Raw genomic sequence first — 22,196 nt, 5'->3', positions numbered from 1 at the left:
AATGGAACCTGGATTTTCACCAGCAGGGTTCCTCAGCACCATGGACAGTGCCCAAGTGCCCAGAGGCTTTATAATTACAGCTTGAATGAATGAATGACTTCAGAGATGGAGGCTTTCACACCATGATTATTTTTGTCACACTTTTTATTTCTGTGTTTTATATTACCTTTTTCAGCAGAGCCTGACAAGCTACCCGTGGCGCGTTCGATATGCCAAAAACAGTAACAAGTTTCACAATGGAGACGTTACTGGTGCCCACTCGAGCAAATCGATGAACAATGGGACGACAGTGCTATGTTCCCTTTTTATAGTAGCGTAAGTGACATGGTTAGAGTAGTACCAACGTTCGTGGTCTGGATGTACAGAGTTACTGTACCTGCCCCCGCAGCTAAGTGCCAGGCCCCTCCAACCCTGTCCTCATGTCACTTCCGGTACCCTCCTTCCTTCTGTCCTGCCTCTGCTGCTGGGTGGTCAGCACTGAAAGCAAAGGCCAGGGGTTAGCTAAGGTTGGATACTGTCTTCTCACTGGGTTTGTTTCTCTCGGGCCCACAGATGAGTAAGATCCCCCAGTACTTGTTCTTCTCCTTCTGACTTAGTTCACTTAACACAACACCCCTCCCCCACCCCAGCTCCCTCCGGGTTGCCTCACACTGCAGGATTGCATCTTTTCCTGCCGTGGCCCAGTATTCCATCGTGTCTGTAGACCACGGTTTCACTGTCCATTTGTGTGCGGCCGGGCAGCTGCGTGGGTTCCTAGCACGAACCGCCACGCTCTCTCGGGAGACAGGGGTCCCCGTGCACAGCGTCCCATGGCCCGTCTTGAGAGGAGGCAGCATCGATAGACCCCCGGCTGGTCTTCAAAAGCAAAGGACTAAAGTGGAGAAATCAAGCAGGTGGGCGGAAGCGTGTGTGTCTTTGCTGTGGCTGTGTCACCGGCCTGCCTCATCCTCCCAGCCAGTAGGAAGCGAGTTGGCAGCTGCGGATCACTGAGACATCAGGGTCAAGGCCGCTGACAGAAGCAGAGGCAGACAGACCTTCAGCAGCTCTGGAAGAGACAAGATCACAAGGCCACCGTGGGCATGGACATTCCTCTGTGCAGCTTTCTTTCATTGGAGGGAGTGGACGCCACCTCCAGGCAGGCTGTTAGGGAAACATGCTCTCTCTGGACTGAAAAACTAGACTTTTCTCTTTCTCTGTCCACTTAGAAGAAGAGGAGCATTCAGGAGCCAAAGAGGGGGAGAGAGAGACAGAGACAGAGACTGAGACAGAGAGAGACAGACAGACAGAAAGAGACAGAGACAGAGAGACAGAGAGAGTGGAGAGAGTGCATATAGCCCACCTAGTACTACATAGGAGCCCCACCATGAGTTACCCCCTGAGCATAGAAGTCAGTCCTGAGCACTGCTGGGTAGACGCCTCCACCAAAGAAACAGGAAAAAAATCGAAAAAGATGAGTGCTCAGGATGGAGGAAAAGGAAAAAGTGCCCTCCCGTGAACTAATTTATAAAAGGCAGCCAGCATGGGGCTGGAGCGATAGCACAGCGGGGAGGGCGTTTGCCTTGCACACAGCTGACCCAAGTTTGATTCCCAGTACCCCATATGGTCCCCTGAGCACCACAAGAGTAATTCCTGAGTGCAAAACCAGGAGTAACCCCTGTGCATTGCTGGGTGACCCACAAAGCAAAAAAAAAAAAAAAGGTGAGAGCCTAAAAACTGCCACTATGCCCCTGTGCTAGAGAAACGGCTTCCTCAGCTCTCATTTGTGATCAGAGTCAGCACCAAGAAGGAGTGGCATGAAGTCAAACCAATCCTCCAGCTACCAGGGCTCTCCAGAAGAGGTCTCTGCATCCCCTGAGCACTTTTTGGGAGCACCCCAAAAAAGAGGAGTTAGAGATGAGCCCTAAGGCACAGGAAGTGCCCGAGGTAAGATGCCAAGTGTTTGAACGTGTCGACAAACCTTGACTGTGGAGGAGCGGGCAAGCTTGGGTACAAATATAGATGATCACTCTGGACAGAACTGAGTGTTGAAAGTAGGTAAAGGGATATGCCCAATAACCTTCCAGTATCTGTACTGCCAACCATAGGGTCCAGAGAGAGAGAGAGAGAGAGAGAGAGAGAGAGAGAGAGAGAGAGAGAGAAGAGAGGGAGAGGGAGAGGGAGAGGGAGAGAGGAGGAGAGAGGGGGAGAGAGGGAGAGAGAGGGAGGGAGAGGGAGGGAGGGACAGAGATAGACAGAGAGAGAGAGAGAGAGAGAGAGAGAGAGAGAGAGAGCGCCTGCCAGAAGGAGGGAAACAGGGGACATCGGTGGTGGAAAATATACAGTGGTGAAGGGACGGGTGTTGCAACATTGTATAACTGAAACCCAATCATAAACAACTTTGTAACTGTGCATCGCATGGTGGTTCAATTTTTTAAAAAAGTAAAAAACAACAAAACAAAACCAACGTGTGTGAGCTTGCGCGGGTGCCAACACCTCTGAGCCAGGCGCCTTCCTGGGTCCGGAGTCTGCGTCTGAGCAGCGGTGTCTGGGTCAGCGTGGGTGCCCGAGCGTACACACAGCCCCTGGCCGTCCCGGAGACACGGTCAGCCCTTCCGAGTGAGCCCAGCAGGAGAGACTCCACGGCAAGCCAGGGGCCCACAAAGAAAAGTCCCGGTGGGGGTGGGGGAGGGAAGGTGCAGGGAGGCCTGAACTTACCCACGTGCCAGGAGGCGGCGCTGGACACTGGGGCCTGGGTGCCTGCGGAGGGAAAGGGGCGGGGCTGTGAGAGTGGGGAAAGGGGTGGGGCTGTAAGAGGGAAGGGGCGGGGCTTTGAGAGGGGGAAAGGGGGCTGTGAGAGGGGAAAGGGGCGGGGCTGTGAGAAGGAAAAGGGGCGGGGCTGTGAGAGAGAAGGGGCGGGGCTGAGAGAGGGGACCCAGGGCCAGTGGCTGGCGGGAAGCCTGGGAGACACACTCTCTGCTCTTCTTAGAAACCCAGACCTGACTCTGCCCCACCCATCAGGAGCTCCCCCACTGCTGTTGGACGAAAACCTTAGCAGGAGCTACCAGGCCCCCCTGCTCTGGGCCACCTGCATTGCTCAGGCCACCGCCTCCTCCTTCCGGCCAGCCTGGCCTCCTCTCTCTGACCTGACAAGTGGGACCCCCCCCACCCACTGCAGACTCTTTGCCCAGGTTGGATGCTGTGCCTCGGGTGCCCCCTCCCTCGCCCCTTCCTCTCACCCCTCTCGGCTCCTCTCCCCGCCCAGCCCTATCGTCTGCATCCCACCGCCCTGTTTGGCAGGAGGCTCAGAGTTCCACGTCCCTTCTCGCTCTTGTCCCAGAGACAGGGGGACACATGCCAGCAAGCTTCCTTAACAAATGTCCTCCCCATCCCTCTGGCCCCCAAGCTCCGTGTGAGCTGAGTCCGGGTCTGAGTTTGCTCATCAGGACACTCTTCAAAAACTAGGCCAGGGGCCAGCACAAGTGGGCCGAAGAACATTAACTGGAGAAATGAATGAATGAATGAATGAATGAGTGCATAGGAGGTGGAACAGGGGAGCCCCTTGGTCCCCAAAGTCTCCACATGCTCCGGTTCTTCCGATCCCAACAGGAACCCCAGTGCCAGATCCCATTCCCCAGAGAACATTCTGGAAGGCTGGGGGAGGGAGAGACCCCTTACCTTTTCGTGTGATGGGACCCAAGTTCAGGATGCGAGTTTGGTCCATGCTGCCCCCTCTGAGGGATCTGGTTCCGGTGCAGGTCTGCGGGGAGAGGGTGGCCAAGAAATGCCCCACAAAGGGAGTCACAGGGGGGGTCCCGCCAGGGCCAAGGACCGCCCCCTCACAGTAGCACCCCGTGCCAGTGGGGGTGTGAGCATGGTGGAGGCAGGAGCGGGCAGGAGAGGTGTCCCCTGGGTCCTGGTCCTAGCTCCCCGCTGGGCCGATGGACCGTCTTAGGACTGTCACTGGGCTGCTCTCCACCAGAGGAGAGGGGCCGGTGAGAACTGGGACAGATCTGCAGTGGAGCACCACCCCCGCCACCCACGTGAGGGCCGCGCAGTGCTGTGAAGCGCTTGGCTCGTGAGCAATCCCAGCTACGTCTGGTCCTGGCACCTTCATAGCTTGTACCTGGCAGCGCTGCTGACCCTGATCCCCGCCCCTGACCCCGACACCCCCCCTCATCCTCGTCAGTACTGCAACTGATGCAAGACCACCCTGCAGCAGAGAACCGAGAGCGTTAGATGCCCCCGGCGAGCCCCACAACTCAAAAGCTGTGTGACCCCCATCAGCCTGAAGTTGCAACCACAAGGGCCGACAGAGGGAAGGAGGGGAGGGCGGAGGGGAAGGGCAGGAGGGCCCGGCCGTCTCTCGTTAGCACGCAAGCTCACCGCGTGTTTGCCAGCCTGCCACCGGGCCTGGGTCACGCCTGGTGGTTTGGGGGCGAGGGGGCTAAAGCAGAGTGAGTTGGGTGCCGACTCCCACCCCATCTTACTGCCCACCCCACCCTCCCTGTGCTCGGGGCCAGCAGAGAGGGGGGGCTTTGGAGCCTTTGGGTCGGGGGCCAGCAGAGAGGTGGAGGGGGGGCCCACGGCGAGGGGCGGCGACTCACCGGCTTGCAGTGCTCCGTCAGCCTGTCGCAGAGATACACCTCGCAGTGCAGGTAGACCAGGTCGTAGTTCCCGGCAAAGCGGAACATCTGGACGGAGAAGCGGCCCTGCGGGGACTCCCCGTTCTCCTCCACGTGGATGGTCGGGTCCTCGGTGCGGGGACATCTGGGGGCACACATCAGAGAAACGTGGTTGGTGGCACTGACAACCCGGGGGGCTTCCTGGGGCCATGGGACCTCGAGCAACTAACTCTCGGGGCCTCAGTTTCCCTACTTGCGGGCGAGGAAGAGCCACGGCAACCCACAGCATGACCATGGGCATCTGAGAATTGTGTTTCCCCAAGACTACCCCCCCACCCCGCCAGCGGGCGACAGCCTTCCCCGCCCCAAGGGACCCAGCCCCGGCAGCCAAAAACCTCCAGAATCCACCCGCCTTGAGCCACTATGCTCAAGGCTGCTCCCCACACGCTCAGGCTGAGCCTCACGCATAAGCCTGAAGTTGCAACAAGGGCCGACAGAGGGAATTCCTGGACCAAGTGGCTGCAAATGCAAGACATCACCAGACACACTGTACCCATACTCCAAGATTACCACAGCACATTTGATGGGTTTCAAATAGTAGGCAACCAATCATAGAGAGAACTACAAATATAATATATATGCATATATATATGTGTGTATATATATATATATATATTTACAGATACGCCCCTCTCCGAGAGCTGGGCAAGCTACCGAGAGTATCCCGCCCGCACGGCAGAGCCTGGCAAGCTATCCATGGCATATTCGATATACCAAAAACAGTAACAAGTCTCACGATGGAGACGTTACTGGTGCCCACTCGAACAAATCGATGAGCAACGGGACGACTGTGACAGTGACAGTGACTTACAGATACATTTACAAAAGTCCACTGGCTCAACCTTTAACAACAAGTTAGTGATATCGTATAGAAGGTCTTCATGGCCCCTGTCAAAATAGAATAATCTTCACGCTCTTTCCTCTGTGGATACCTTTTGTAGCATTTTCAGTGGTTTTTCATAGCAAACAACACAAAATGTATTATTTCGGTTCTGCTTTGGGACAGAGATTGGGGCTTGGGATGGAAAGATCCCAAATATGGTGGCGGGAAGGTGTCATGGTGGTGGAATTGGTGTTTGAATATTCGATGTAAGCAAATATTATGAACTACCTTATAAAATAAAAAAAATTAAAATAAAAAGACTGCCCCTCAGGCTGTGCCCCCCCACCAGTGCTGCTTCAGCTCATGGATGATGTCAAACGCCCCCAGCGCAGGGGTGGAACTCCCCTAAATTATCACGACCTGATCTCGCAGGTGGAGGTAGGGGCCTGGCCATCATCTCTGCACCAAACTCAGATGACAGCCCTGGGAATATCCAGTGCCACTGGGCAGTTTCAGGACTGGACGAGAAGGCCACCATCTGGGGGTGACCAGAGCAATAGATCAGCAAGCAGGGTGCTTGCTTTGCACACAGCCAACCTGGGTTCAATCCTCAGATCTCCGTATAGTCCCCCAAGGATGACCAGGAATGACCCCCACGTGTAGGGCCAGGGTGACTGAGTACGGCCCCCAAAAAACAAAATTCAAAAATACAATAAATAAAACGGCAAGTGCTGGGCCTTTCTCTAGAGAGAAAGCTCCACGGGGCTGAGCTCGTGCCAAGCAGGGCTGGCAGGCAGGAGGCCCCAAGTTGGGTCCTCAGCTCTGAATATGGTTCCCCCATCCCCACAGGGAGTGGTTCCTGAGCACAGCCAGGAGGAGCCCCCCCTCAGCCCCAGCCCAAGCACTGCAGGGTGTGATCCCAAAACCAAAGCAATAAAAGAGCTATGAAATAGATTTGATTGCAAGTTAAATTTCCCTTTCCCTGCTCATTTTATTCTGTAGCCCCCACCCCGCCCTGGCCCTGCAGTCGCTAGAGATCTTGCTTCCCCTTTCCTGTACAGCGGACACCCCCACCCCCACCTGAGAATAGCATCTGTGCGAGGGCAGTGGGGTTTGTCCCTTCTACACATCATCCTAATTGGGCTGCAGCAATAGCACAGCGGGTAGGGCGTTTGCCTTGCACGTGGCTGACCCGGGTTTGATTTCTCCGTCCCTTTCGGAAAGCCTGGCAAGCTCCCCGTGGTGTATTCGATATGCCAAAAACAGTCACAACAAGTCTCACAATGGAGACGTTACTGGTGCCCGCTCGAGCAAATTGATGAACAACGGAACGACAGTGCTACAGTGCTACGCATCATCCTATTCCCCAACTTGTTCTAATGTTGAGGAGGAAAAAAAATTGACTCCCAGTAGGGCTCTGTGGGAGGAATTTGCTCCTTTGCCCCTTGGGGGGTGCTTTGCTCCAGGAACGCTGGTTTCCAGCCAAAGCCTGGAAGCCTGCATGCAAGATTTCCTGCTGTGGTCTGACTTTAGGGGGGAGAAACTCCAAATAATAATAGTGAGGGTCTTTTTGTTGTTGTTGAAATATTGAGTGTAATCAAAGTAAAGTGAAAGTAAAGTGAAACTTATCAGTTACACAGGCGGGGTGGGGGCTGGGGAGGTGGGGGGGTGGGGGAGGTTTACTGTGATTCTTGGTGGTGGAATATGTGCACTAGTGAAGGGATGGGTGTTCGAGCATTGTATAACTAAGACTTAAACCTGAAAGCTTTGTACCTTTCCACATGGTGATTCAATAAAAGAATAAATTAAATAAAAAATACTTCCTGCTGTGTCCAAGTGTCCTGCAGAATGAATGTGGGGGTGTGATGTGCCCAGGGATGAAGGACCAGAGGGTGACCAGGGCGGAAGCACCCTGAGCTTCAGGGCTGGACTCCAACCTTCTTGAGTGGGAGTGAGCAGGCTGCAAACAAGGACGAATGGAGTCCCGTCACGAGTGACTGTTGCAGATTAGATGCCTTGAGCGTGTGCCCCTAACTAGAGGTTGACTGATGTTTCTGTTTGGGATTTTGGTGGCGGGCACACCTGGTGGTGCTCAGGGCTTACTCCTGGCTCTGCGGATCACTCCTGAGCACTGGTACCAGATTCAAACCCAGGTTGGCCGTGTGCAATGCAAGCACCCTACCCACTGTACTACCTCTCCCCCATCGGTGATGTTTTCGTCACCAGGAGCACGTCGTAGGAAATTGACTTGTGTTGGATTCAGTTTGTTTATGGGGAATGGGGTTTGTTGGGGGCGGGGGAGGGTTGTAACATGGCTCAGGGATGTTACATGTAACATGTAGGATGTAACATGGCTCAGAACCTTGTAAGTGTGAGGTCCTGGGTTTCACATCCCTGCCTGCCTACACACACAAAGTTTATTCCCCATTATTTCACTTCAAGTCAACAGTTCCAAGAATCTGTCAAGCTCCTTAGGTGAGAACTTCCCGGTACTTTCTCCCTCACACCGGTCCCCACCCTCCTTCCTGGGGCCCTGGGCCAGGCTCCAGCCTGTCTGCTGAGCTGGTCAGGCCTGTCAATCAACTTTATTACCATTTCCTTAGCCCTGGTGAGGGCTGTACCTCCATCCTCGGTAATAAGGTTTAAAATGCACAGATAAGATGCCCAGGATTGGAAAGGAAACTGGCCCCGGGGAAGCAAAGTAGATCCAAGGGATAGAGCCTATGCAAGGCGTACCCGGGGCTGTGAGCTTCCGAGAACCACACGATCCTACCTGAACATCTCCAAGGGGGTCTCCTAGGGCACCTGCACACCGCTGGCCTGCGCCAGGCCAAGCTCTCCTGGGAGTGACCGTGACCCCAAGCATGGCCAGGCATAGATCCGACAAAAACGCTTTAAAACATAGAGGCCAAGGAGCTAGAGGGATAGCACGGTGGGTAGGGCGTTTGCCTTGCACGCGGCTAACTCGGGTTCGATTCCCAGCATCCCATCTGGTCTCCCGAACACCTCCAAGGAGTAATTCCTGAGTGCATGAGCCCGGAGTAACCCCTGTGCATCGCCAGGTGTGACCCAAAAAAGCAAAACAAAATAAAACAAAAAACAAAACAAAAAAATTCATAGAGGCCAAGAGCAATACAGAGGTTAAGACACTTCCTTTGCATGCTGCTGACCTGGGTTTGATCCCAGCACCACACATGGTCTCCTGAGCATGGCCAGGAGTGATCCCTGAGCACAGAGCTAGGAATAATCCTGTGGCCCCAAAAAAACCCAAAAATATGTTTAAATATGTGCTGAAGAGATAGCTCAGTAGGCTGGGGCACATGCTTTGTACATAGGAGTTCCAGCCCTTGCAAAACATAGGAGCCCTTAAACGTTGCCAGGAGTGACACTTGAACACCAAACTGGGGATAGTCCTTGAGCACTGGGCCAGGTATGCAAAAAAAGCAAAAAAAAAAAAAAAAAGCAAAAAAAAGTCTTTTTTAAATTTTAATTAAAGTGTAATTCTTTAAGCATTAAAGTCCTTGTTGTATGGTCTCTGTGTATCTGCATCTCTCTAACACATGCCTGTGTATAAGTACACGCTTGACAATGTATTCAAATCTAATTAGGAAGTCGAGGGCTGGGATAACTAAACAACCCGGATGGGTTTCCATTTTCCCACCCGGACCCGACGAAATCCGTGCACTTCACAAACCCCGCTCACGAGGGCTCTTTGGGGGTTCTGAAGATGTGCTTTCCCTCCCCACAAGTCCCAAGACACCCCCCGGCCCCCGCAAATCCCACCCAAGGGGAGAACCTGGACCTCACCTGTCCCGGATGATGAAGTATTTCAAGGGGTCAGTGGCGTTGCCGCTGGGCGTGGCATAGCAATTGGTCATCAGCAGTGCCAGCCGGGCCAGGTCCCCTCCGTCCAGCATGGTGCCCACGTAGAGAAAGGCCTCCGTGGTGAGCGACACGGAGGGCCCTTGGAAGGGCTGCGTGTAGGTGGCGCTCTGGAACAGCGCCATCCGCACCGTGAACATGCCCGTGCCCCCCAGGCTGATGTTGAGGGAGCTGCAAGTAGAGGGGAGTCGGTGAGACCCCGGAGCTGAGAGTGCGCCCCCCCCACCCAACAGCACGCCCCTGGCCACCCCATCTGCTCTGAATTCCAGCTTGGCATCTTCACCCAGCACCGGGAGCACCACCCTGTGTGCCCACGGCCAGGCACCCAAAGGCCATCCCCTGTCCTGTTGACAAGAGGGAGGGTTCAGCACACAGTATGGGGGAGGGGTTCAAGTTTCTGCAGGTCTGACAAGCAAGCACCCCCCATCCAGAGACTCAGATGCTGGTCACAGCCCCCGTCTTCACTCTAACATGGCCACCCCAACTTGGGGGCCCTGAGCTCTCACAGGGGAAACCCATCCTCGCCTAAATGCCACCTTTGTTCACAAGCTCTCTCAAGGACAGATGGGTTCCCCTGAGGTGAAAGTCAGAGATTTAGTCACCCAGAAGAGATGGGGCATTTCCCCCCCCTTCTCCTAGCACACTTTTAACCACACTGAAAACATCCACTTGAATGTCAAATCTTTGGCACCAACGAACCAAGTCAGTTGGGTGAGACAGAAAGTCCAGGAAATAAGATGCATGAGAAAGACTCAGCAATAGGGAGTCTGTTTGCCCAGCAAAGAACCAAGCTATGGGCCTGTGCTGAGTGACGTCCAGACCAGACCAGAGAGCAATGTCCACAGCCTGTGCTGCCCCCTGGAGCCCACCGGGTTTGGGCATGGCCACCTTGCTCGAGGGTGCCCGTTGGCCAGAGAAGCAAAGCAGGCAATCGGCAACCTTCTTGTCCCAGCTCAGCCAGGCACCCTACCTCACCAATGTCCAGTGCCCGGCCCCAAGTCTGGCTGGCCACAATGAGCACAAAGGTCACAGGCACCCTTCGAAGTGGAGATCCTCCAGCTACATGCCCAAAAAATGGGCTCAGACCGCTACCTAACACCATGCACTAAAGTCAGATCAAAATGGATTAAAGACCTCAACATCAGACCAGAACCCATAAGGTACATTGAAGAAAAGGTCGGCAAAACCCTCCATGACATTGATGCTAAAGCTATCTTCAAAGATGAAATGCCACTGACCAAGCAAGTGGAAACAGAGATAAACAAATGGGACTATCTTAAACAAAGAAGCTTCTGTACCTCAAAAGAAACAGTGACCAGAATACAAAGACAGTCTACAGAGTGGGAAAGGATATTCACCCAATTCCCATCTGATAAGGAGTTGATATCGGGGATATATAAGGTACTGATTGAACTCTACAAGAAGAAAACATCCAAGCCCATCAGAAAATGGGGCGATGAAATGAACAGGAATTTTCGCAAAGAAGAAATCCAAATGGCCAAAAGGCACATGAAAAAATGCTCTTCATCACTAATCACCAGGGAGATGCAGATCAAAACAACAATGAGATACCATCTCACACCACAGAGACTGGCACACATCCAAAAAGGCAAAAGCAACTGGTGTTGGCGTGGATGTGGGGAGAAAGGGACTCTCCTTCACTGCTGGTGGGAATGCCGACTGGTTCAGCCCTTTTGGAAAACAAAATGAATGCTTCTCCAAAAATTAGAAATTGAGCTCCCATTTGACCCAGCAATACCACTCTGGGAATATATCCCAGAGATATATTCCCAAAAAAAGTGCAGTAGAAATGATAACTGCACTTGTATGTTTATTGTACCACTATTTACAATAGCCAGAATCCGGAAAAAACCCGAGTGCCCAACAACAGATGACTGGTTAAAGAAACTTTGGTACATCTACACAATAGAATATTATGCAGCTGTTAGAAAAGATGAAGTCATAAAATTTGCGTATAAGTAGATCAACATGGAGAGTATCATCCTAAATGAAATGAGTCAGAGAGAGAGGGACAGACACAGAATGACTGCATTCATTTGTGGAATATAAAGTAACATAATGGAAAACTAACACCCAAGGGTAATAGAGATAAGGGCCAGGAGGATCACTCCATGGCTTGGAAGCCGGCCTCACATGCTGAGGGAAAAGGCAGCTGGGATAGAGAAGGGACCACCAAGTAAATGATGCTTGGAGGGCTCGCTCGGGATGGGAGATACGTGCTGAAAGTAGACTATGGACCAAATATGACGGCCACTTTGTACCCGTATTGCAAACCATAACACCCCAGAGGGGAGAGGAATGTGCCTGCCACAGAGGCGAGGGGGCGGGGAGGAAGTGGGGAGAAAGGGGTGGGGGTGATGGGAGGGAGACTGGGATCATTGGTGGTGGAGGATGGGCACTGGTGGAGGGATGGGCACTCGATCATTGTATGGCTGAAACGTAATCACGAAAGTTTGTAAGTCTGTAACTGTACCTCATGGTGATTCACACACAAAAAAATTAAAAAATAAAAATAAAAGTGAAAGTGGAGTTCCTCAAGGCTAAGACTTCTGGCACCCTGGTTCTGTTTCCTACCCTGGTTCTGGAGCCGTGGGGAGGGGACTCGAACCCTTCTGGGTGCCAGTTTGCTGCCTGTACGAGGAGACTCTTGGTAACGGCCCTGCTGGGGGTGGGTGGGAGCCGAGGTTTCAGCTGCTCCCTGGAGAGCAGTCAGCATGAAGGCTTCACGCAGACTCCGCTCTCTCTGGGCGCCTGGTGGCAACTGGTGTTTGTCCCGGCACTGACGCCCTCGGCTCCTCTCACGTCTTACTTAGTGATTTTCAACTTGATTTAGCAAAAGGATCTTGGGGGAGCATAAAAACCAACCCTGTCGGGTGCAGGAGACGGGCCAGCCATCAGGGTGCAGGCTTGAGGCCAGGCTCGAGCCCGAGCCACGCTGGGCCCCATCCCTGCCCCCGCAAGCATCTCTGGGTGCAGCCCCGAGGCCCTCAGGCACCCCTGGGGTGGCCCAGATCATTCCCGCGCCTGCAGCGTCTGTGCACGAGGTCCCCGTTCACCTGACCCAGGATCCTCATGAGGTCCCTGGGTCTCTCGAGTCCCACTCGAGAGGGCCCCTCCCAACTGAAATAAGAAACCCTCATGTGGTCTTCGGCAGAGACAGAAAATTCCCCCCGTTCACAATCCCCAAGGAATCTCTGCCAGGACCCTCAGATTCCAAGCAGCAGAATATGCAAATCCTGCTCCAGTCAAGCTCCATCAGTTGCCAGAGAACGTAGGAAGTGGAGGTCCCGCAACAACGGGGTATGATGGGCTCAATTCCCTCCTGGTCTTGCCTGAGACCACCCCCCGCTCCGCCTTCCTCCCTCCAGTTCAACCACCCTGGCGCCTTCCCCGTAAATCAGCGTTCCCAACAGTTGCTTGGCAAGACAGTGCTGCTAAGTCAGCCCATTTCACAGATGAGAAGACCGACCTCTGCGCGAGCCCCGTCACTTCCCAAAGCCGCCTTGTGAGTAAGCAACAGTCTCAGAGTTCAGATTTCCCACCTGGGGGCTTCACCAGGCAACCCTGCCCCAGCCCCCTCCCCCAGATCTCTTTTGGGTGGCACTTAGCAGTGAAACTGCCGTCCTGGACGCTAGGAGCAAGCAGGCTGACACCGCCCCGGGCCCCGGGCTCCCCTCGGGTCACACCTGACCATGGGCTGCAGGGAACTCTCCAGGCTGACTTTCATGTCCAGCGGGTAGGAGCAAGCAAAGTGGATTTTGATGTTGCGGTCCCGGATAATGATCTCGTCGGCCAGGTAGAGGGTATTGCTGTATGTGGCGTGGGTCTCGTTCGTCTGGGGGGGGGGGGGCGGGGAGGAGAAGCAAGCGTGAGGTCCTGGCTGGCTGGCAAAGCCAAAGGAGTCTGTCTTGTCTGACCGCCTCTGAGCTAGAGGAGGGTCCCTCATGTGCCCCAAGGAGCATGGCCAGGCCCCCCAGAGAACAGCCCTGCACGCCCTGGGCTACACCAGCCCCCCCCCCCCCCCGTAGGTGCCCGTCCAGTTCCCCTTCAGCGGCCACCTCGCTGAGTCCCAAGCAGGAGCCTGAGGCTTCCAGAAACTCTGTCCACTTGCCAAAGAGCACGTGGCAAGAGGTCAGGGCTCAAGCCCTTACCCCAGGACGGCCCTTAAACCCCATGAAGTCCGACAAGCAGCCCGAGCCGCTCATGGTGGGTCTCCAGAGCCCTGTTGGGCAAAGGCCCATCCAGCTTCCTGTCTTTGGTGTCTGTCCTGTGTCTCGAGGGAGCTGGCAGTGCCCCTGATGGAGGCAAGTAGGCAGGGAAGGGCCCCCATGGCGATGGGATTCCTAGGATGGAATAAAACCCCCTGGACATCAGCCCGCCTCGAGAGCACGGGGGCTAAGGCCTGATAAGACCCTCCCTGGTGCCAGCAACAGATCCCGGCCAGGCTGGACCCCCGCCCCCGTCCCCCTACTCCCCTCCTCCCCCCCCCACACACACACTCTGAGAGAAGCTCCAACGGGAACAAAAGGCCAGGAAAGGAATTTCCAAGAAGGCCACAAACCACTCCCAACCCCACCTCCTTGGCAACCTCCCTAGCAACGGACTCTTACCCAGCTGGGGGGACAGGTTGGAAAAACCCTATGAAAATCACCTTGAACAAAGAGAGGAAGGGCGCGTATACGCTGCCCGCGCCCATGTGCTGCTTGTGCCCACATGGCCAAGCACGTGTGTGTGTCGCTCTCATCTCCCCTCTGCAGACGTGTCCTTTCAGGCTTCCATGTCTAATGCTGGGGGGGCGTGGGGGCAAGTGGGGGTGTAGGGGCTGCCTCCGCCTTTGGAGAAGCCCGCGTTCTCTTCTTGAGGTCATCACTCTCTCGCTTCCTCTCCTTCCTGCCCCTTCCGAAAAAACCTCCAGATAAAATCTGTTCTGACTTCACTGCTCATCTACTCCTGAAATTCTTCTCTGAGAGCTGAGACAAGACCCCGGTAACCCTGGGTCTCAGGGCGGCAGAGGAGGGCTGGGAGAAAGTGACCGTCGCCTCCTCACCTCACATAAGCCACCCGAGGGGCCCACTGACATCACCCGGGTCACCCCATAACCTTTCCCTCCGGGCCCTTGGCAAGGAACTCTCTGAGCACCCACAACAGAGATCTGCCTCCCAAGCAGAAGGGATGCTGTGTCTTGAAGGCCACCGGGCCCCACCTTTCCCTCCTGCAAAATGGGTCGCTACCCTGATTTGCCGCTGAGTGAGCAGTCTCGCTGCACCGGGCAGCGTCTTCACCCCTTGAACTCCAGCCTCCCCAACACTCAGATGGCTCCACCTGGCAGCCAAGGAAACTGAGGCACCACCAAGGCCGGCTCACCTGCGCTCCTCTCCCACCCCCTTACCCCGGCATGTGGCATAGCTGGGGTTCGAGTCAGACTGGGACATACCGTCATCACTGTCCCACACGGCCCGTGTCTGGCTGGAGTGACCACGGACATCCAGTCCCGGTCGCCCCTCTCGGAGAAGCCGGAGCAGCGGCTGTCTTGCAGGTACATGATGACGTTCTTGAAGCCCAGGCTCCGGAGCTGGCACTTGCCCACGGACACCTTGATGTCATTGGCGCCACATTCCAGATGGTAGTCCACGTGGGAGAGGTCTGCAGTGGGCAGAGACAGCAGCATGGGGCGGGGGGCACTCGTGGCCAGAGCTGGGGGTGGCCGGCACCGGGCCGGTGTCCAGGGGTAGCTGGTGAGTGTAGCTGCCGGGTGGCGCTCCCTCTTCTGGGGACAGAGCCACTGATAAGCATCACCCAGGGGTGCTACCCCGAAAGCAGGATGGTCGGGAGACTCGTTACTGTTTCGGCGGTAAGTGCTGTGATATCCCGGGTCAACAAACCACCGAGAGAATGACAGGCTGATGGGCTCACTGGCATCGCTTGCCCGCCTTTCCAAAGCAGCGGAACCAAGATCATTGCTGATCATTTTGATTTTGTTTGCAGGGGGAGGGGCTGGAGCCATAGCACAGCGGGTAGGGCATTTGCCTTGCATGCGGCCAACCCAGGTACGATTCCCCCACCCCTCTCGGAGACCCCAGAAAGCTACTGAGAGTATCCCGCCTGCACAGCGGAGCCTGGCAAGCTACCCTACCCATGGCATATTCGATATGCCAAAAACAGTAACAACAAGCCTCACCATGGAGATGTTGCTGGTGCCCGCTCGAGCAAATCGATGAACAAGGGGATGATAGTGCTACAGTACAGGGGAAGGGCACAGCCTGCGGTGTTCAGGACTTGCTCCCAGCTCTGTGCTCAGGGATCACTCCTGACAGTGCTCAGGGGTCTATACGGGGACCCAGATTGAACCCCGATGGGGTGTGAGCAAGGAAGCACGTTCAAGGGGCTGTTCCTGACTCTGTACTCAGGAGTGATCCCTGGCGGTGCTCAGGGGACCATATGTGATGCCTGGCTTCCAACCAGGGTCAGCCCCGTGCCAAGCAAGCCTGTCAACCTTGGCATTCTATTTCCATTCCCTGTCCCCGATTTCAATGGTTGCTACTTGACAGATTTTTTTTTTCACTCCGATGGGCAGCTATTCCCTAGGGTTCCCAGTTCACATACCGGAAGCGTTTCCCACCACCCTGGCCTCCTCGCCTGCCCGGCCTCACCTGTGACGTCGGAGTCCTTGCATTGGCAGTGCCATCTGCCATTCATCGCTTTACACTCTTCGTCTACACCGCAGCGGTCACACGTGCCCTCCACGGAGCTAGGATCTGCAGGGTGACGGACACACCGAGTGTAGGGGCCAGCCAGGAAGCCCCCCTCCCACGGGTATCCCCGCCTTCGCCCCCACCCATGGGCGCGCCCGGCCACTCACCCGTGCAGTACCCCAGGTAACACTCCGGGGGCGCCGTCAGGTTGTAGACGAAGTAGCCGCCCTTGCAGGCCTTGACCTGCACCGGCGCGTCCCACATGCAGCAGTGGCCGCTCCAGTGCGCGCAGGCCGTGCGGTCCACGATGCCCTCGCCGCTCGACGGGTGCGTGCCGTTGAGCCACATGGGCGCCGCCGTGTTGCAGCTCATCGTGGGCACGCAGTCCTCGGGCAGGCGCACGCCGCCCTGGCCCATGAAGCGGTACCAGCCGCTCAGCGCGATGTCGCAGGTGTAGCCCGCGCCGTACTCGGTGCTGCGCCAGTACTGGTTCAGGACGCTGTGCTCCTCGCACGGGTCGTCGCACACCAGCTCCCCGTCTTTGGGCACGCAGTCCAGCCCGGGGCCGCAGGAGCCCGGGGAACACTGGCACTGCCGCCGCCCGTCGCCCACGTAGCCCTCGGCACACACGCACTCGTAGCTGCCTTCGCTGTTGACGCAGGAGGCGCGCGCGTGGCAGCGCCCGGGCTCCGCGCACTCGTCCACGTCCACGCAGCCCAGCCCCGGCGTCGCGCGGAAGCCCGGGGGACAGGCGCACTCGTAGGAGCCCGGCGTGTTCACACAGCGGCTGCCCTGCGAGCAGTTGTGCGCCCCCGCCAGGGCGCACTCGTCCACGTCCACGCACGTCACCCCGTCGCCCGTGAAGCCCGGCTGGCAGGAGCACGTGGTGACTGCGCCCTCCTCCAGGCACGTGGCGTTGCTGTGACACTCGGAGCAGTTTCCTGTGGGGCGCAGAGACCAGGCTCAGAGCCAGGGGTCCCCGGGGGAAGATTCGCCCTGATGCATCCCCCGCCTTTAGAATCTGAGATTCTAGATTTCTTTCCGTCTCTCGCGCCCTTTCCAGAAAGAAAGAAATAATTTCTCCACGTCTCCCTGATATCTACCTTCTCCAAGAAGAAAGTACCCCCCGACACCCCATTGGTTGCTGAGGCTGTACCCACCATTCAGCAACCCCATCTCACGGTCCTCTTTGGAAAGACACAGAGTCTGTTCCTCACGCTCTGCCAGCCATAACCACCTCCAGCCTTACGCTCCCCTGCCCACCCCAGCCTCCAGGTTGGTGCCCTCGTCTCCCACGATGCCCCCCTTTGTGCCACTTTCACTGGTGGTCCTCTTAGAGTATCCTGTCGATGGGAGGGGGAGAAGGGGCTGGAAGTTCCCTGGTTGAGAGTCTGATGCCCTGGGCTGTCCCTGGCCAGACACCCCTGAGCCATTCCATGGGGCAACTCTGAGCAGCTGAGCCCCGAGCACTGCATGGTGGCGCGGGGCATGGGAGCCACCGGGCTAGTTTAGATCTTCAGATCTCCTGGTGGTTGAGCGGGTACCAGACCAGCCCGGAAAGAGGGCAATTTGAAGGGGGTCTCAGAGGTGCTCTAGACCTGGCCTCCTAGTGCCCGCTGAGGGGAAGAAATGGATTTAGAATGAGGACAGTTGGGGCCGGAGCGATAGCACAGCGGGTAGGGCGTTTGCCTTGCACGCGGCCGACCCGGGTTCGATCCCCGGCATCCCATATGGTCCCCCAAGCACCGCCAGGAGTAATTCCTGAGTGCAAAGCCAGGAGTAACCCCTGAGCATTGCTGGGTGTGACCCAAAAAGCAAAAAAAAAAAAAAAAAAAGTAGAATGAGGACAGTGAGGCCTCCATGGGTGTGGACTGCATTGCACACATGTACACACACTCATACAAGCACACACTCTCATGCACACATACTCACACACTCATACATGCACACATGCACATACACACACTCCCACATGCACACACTCACACTCGTACATATGCTCATACACACATACACACCCACCCACATGCACACCTGCACTCACACAGTCACATATGCGCACACACAATCTCACATGCACACACACTCACACATGCACACATGCAGCAGCACACACTCAAACCAGTATACATTACACACACTCCCACATGCACACACTCACACTCACACATATGCCCATACACACATACACACATGTACACACACACATGCACACCTGCATTCACACGGTCACATATGCACACACACACCATCTCACATGCACACACACTCACACACACACACATACAACAGCACACATTCTAATCAGTATACATTACACACATTCCCACATGCACACACTCACACTTGCACATATGCCCATACACACACACACCTGCACTCACAGTCACACATGCACACACACACACACATACAGCAGCACACACTCTAACCAGTATACATTACACACACTCCCACATGCACACACTCACACTTGCACATATGCCCATACATACACATGCACACCTGTGCTCACACAGTCACACATGCACACACACAATCTCACATGCACACACACTCACACACACACATGCAGCAGCACACACTCAAACCAGTATACATTACACGCACACTTACTTGCTTCTCCGGCGTCCGCGCCTGCCGCTGTGAGGGCCCAGGCCACCGTCAGCACCAGTACCAGGCTGGAGCAGGGAGGGACCGGCCAGCCCATCCTCTCTGCTCTGCACAGCTCCCCCTGCAGGGAAAGAGTCACTGGGTGGGCCCAGGGTGTCCCTCTCTGGCCCTGATGCCTTAAGTCCTGTGAACAGAGACGGTCGCCGGGTGGGAGCTACGCCTTAGGGGAGTCGAACCCCAGGAAACATCGTGTCCGTGAACTGTGAGACCCGTGTAGTGCCAGGGCCTCACTCCGGTGTGTGGTCCCCTCTGTGCTCCCCTCCTCACACCCACATCCCGCACTGGGATCCCCCCACCCCCATCTCCAGGTCTTGGGAGGAACCGCCCCTCGGGGGCTGGAGCAGGAAGCAGGAGTCTGGGTGGCATCTTGCACTTGGCAACTCCTTGGCAACAGCTTTGGGTGCTAACAGGCGGCTCCAGGTCGCTTGCTGTGAAATGCTCAGCTACTTCTAGGTCCATTTGTTCATGCAACAAACGTTGATTGAGTTGCTCCCGTGTGCACCATGAGAACCACACACAAGCCCCCCGGCTTTGGGCCTCTCATTCCCAGCGAACCACCCATGCAATGCAATCGTATGTTGCCAGAGTTCCCCCACTGGTGTACCAAGTCCGGCATGGGTACTGCCATCACCCCCAGTTTTCACAGCAGCGAGAGGGTACCAAGAGGATTAAAGAGTTAGCAGGCAAGCGGGACTCAAATCCTCACTCAACCCCATCGGGATACACTGGATCAGGTACTTCAAATCACCGGGCTTCAGTTTCCATGCATGAACTAGGGGTGTTTGCTCCCACAAACATCGCCCACGAGGAGCGAGGCTGAAGTCCCTGTGTTCTAGAACAGTGTTCTCCAGCACCCTGTGTTCTAGAGTGGCATTCTTAAACCTCGGGTGGTCTGCTTCGAGGAAGCTACTGTATGCCATAACTCAGTTCTGTGACACACCACACACACAGGAACTCAAACTTGTCTACTGCACCTCTTCATCATCGTCCGGTGGAATAGTTTACTAGGGTGACATCTTTTAAAGTTCTAGATACCACCCACAGGTGATTTCACAAGCCACTAAGGAGTTCTGAGTTGTAATTTTAAAACAACCCATTAACTGGATGAAGGAATGACTGTATCTTGTCATCCCTGGGACTGACAAAAATGACCCAAGCAAGGGGACCCCAACACATAGCAAAGACTCAGAGCCTGGGGTATAGGGGGCCCAGAACCCAAACTTCAAAGAGGGGGAGAGGGCTTCCATGAAAGATGGCGAAGCCCATAGTCGACAGCAAAATGACAGCCTAGACCTGCCCCTGGTGGCCCTGTCTCTCCTTCCCTCCTAGATGGAGAAGCAGCCAAAGATTAGATCAAGGAGAGCTGGGTAGGATGAGAGATGGTGGCAGGGAGCCTTACCTGCAGCCGGAAAGACAAGGTTGGCTCTTTCCTGCTGGGTACCACCTCTATATATACACACCTGCACTGGGCTGCCGGGTTCCGTCCAATGATCTCCTGCTTCTCTTTCTTGGAATTGTTTTCCTGGGGGTGGAACATTTTCTCCTTCAGACAGTGTTTTCCTTTTTCTCCTTCAGACAGTGTTTTCCTTTTCTAGGCTGTGAGGTGTTTCTCTGTTCTAATAGGCGGAGACCCCGCAGGATTGACATTGGGGGTCACCCGTGTGGCTGCAAGCCCAAGTCCCCTCTTGTGTACCTGGGGGCAACAAGATTCCTTGGTTAGCAATTAACTGGGAAAGCAACGTGAAGGCCCTTGAGCCTTTTTTTTTTTTTGTCACTGGGAAAAGCAAGGTGGACAAAGGATTGAGAGAGAGAGCCCAGCATTTGCAGAAAGGGACATTCAGTACAAGCCCCCCTCACCCCTATGACTTGAATCGATGGCTACTCTGGGTCCCCTTCCTGGAGAGGGTCCCCCAAAAATGCACAGCCCCTGACCAGCTCTGCCAGCTCCCCGAGAGCGCAGACATAAGCTGGCGCACAACTTGGCTGGCTGAAGGTCAGGACGGGGGGAAATAGCTCAGGGACTCAGGTCTCCAGGGGGAGGGAGACAGCCCAGAGGGGAGCAGGGTGGCTGGATGATTCCCAGGATGGTCTGAGTCCCAAGGGACTCGCTCTCCTGCACGTCTGAGCAAGCTCATGGCCAGAGCGAGAGCACAGCGTGGAGGGCATTAGCCTTGCTAGTGGCCGACCTGGGTTTGATCCCCAACACCCCGTGTGACCCTCCCAGCCCCACTAGGAGTGATCCCTGAGCACAGAGCCAGGAGTAAGCCCTGAACACTGAGGGTATGGCCCCAAACACCAGTGAATAAATGAAGAGAAGAAAGTGAGCTTGACCATAGAGGAGACAACACCCACCTCAGTGCCTCAGCTCCCTCGAGCCAGGGGCTGTCCATGCAGCTTGGCCGGCTTCTGCTCCCCCGGGGGGTCCCAGCCCCCTGTTCTGACCCAGACAGTGTGAGCAGTGGCATGGGAGGGTTCAACTGCAGCTTCTGCTCTGCTCTCCCTTGGAATGCCCTTGGAATTCAGAAAAGCCATGTCCTGTTGTTACAGCGATGGGAAAGTCAGAAACGTGATCAGGGGGTTAATCTCAGGGTTAACCTCAGGGTCCAGGGAGGCAGCCCCAGCCCGGAGCTCGGGAACCAGGCGGAGACGAGTAGGTCGTGAATCAGAAAGCTGACCAGGACAGAACAGAAGGACCCAAAGCCACCTCTTTCCTGGGTGGGAAAATGGGGTCACGGTTAGTACACAATGCCCCCCCTCTAAGTGTTGTGCGCCCTCCCTGCCTCAGTATCCCTCAGTGTATTGTGACCAAGTGACCAATTGAGACGCCCCTGTTCTTTTGCTCTTCTCTCCTTTGTTCCACAGGTGTGCTGTGGTTGAGAAGGGACAAATCTGACAGTGACGGCTTGAAGTGACTGCTCTGGACAGGAACTGAGTGCTGAGAGGAGGGGAAGGGGGTATTCGTGATAAAGAGAAAGAGAGAGAGTGAGAAAGGGAGAGGGGAGAGAGGAGGAGGAGAGAGAAAGAGAGAGAGGGAGGGAGAGATAAAGGGAGAGAGGAAAGTGTCTCCATAAAGGCATATGTGGAGGGTCCAAGAGGGAAACTGGGGACACTGGTGGTGGGAAATGCACACTGGTGAAGGGACGGGTGTCAGAACATTGTAGGACTGAAACCCAATCCTGAGCAACTTTGTAACTGTGTATCTCACGATGATTCAATTGAAATGTAAATTAACAGAAGAAGAAGTGTGCTATGATTGCCAGAAGAGTTTCTATAAAACATGCTCATGGGAATGAAGGCCTATTGCTTGTCAGTAATCTTAGCTCAGGAAACCAGCAAAGATTTGGGGTATATGCTTTTACAGGTCATATCTAATGAAAACTTTCAAAAATTTGTATAAGGTTGTTCACAATAATTTGTTATATTCTAACACCAATCCCACCACCA

At 55.2% G+C, this 22,196-nt stretch overlaps 1 protein-coding gene across 1 annotated transcript; it reads right to left on the bottom strand.

The window, feature by feature from the left end:
* Nucleotides 1–983: 983 nt before the first annotated feature.
* Nucleotides 984–18,789, bottom strand: UMOD (uromodulin). The gene is made up of 10 exons (XM_055136804.1): nt 18,696–18,789; nt 16,247–17,020; nt 16,038–16,142; nt 14,822–15,030; nt 13,074–13,222; nt 9,292–9,537; nt 4,584–4,746; nt 3,655–3,736; nt 2,695–2,736; nt 984–1,045 (listed from the first exon to the last, which is right to left on the bottom strand). Exons 1-10 carry the CDS (start codon nt 18,787–18,789, stop codon nt 984–986), a joined length of 1,926 nt encoding a protein of 641 aa, XP_054992779.1.
* Nucleotides 18,790–22,196: the final 3,407 nt, after the last annotated feature.

The sequence above is a fragment of the Sorex araneus genome, chromosome 4 (assembly GCF_027595985.1).
Source record: "Sorex araneus isolate mSorAra2 chromosome 4, mSorAra2.pri, whole genome shotgun sequence".
Taxonomy (NCBI): Eukaryota; Metazoa; Chordata; class Mammalia; order Eulipotyphla; family Soricidae; genus Sorex; species Sorex araneus.
The sequence above is the reverse complement of the archived record's forward strand: the minus strand, read 5'-3'. Positions and strand labels throughout refer to the sequence as shown.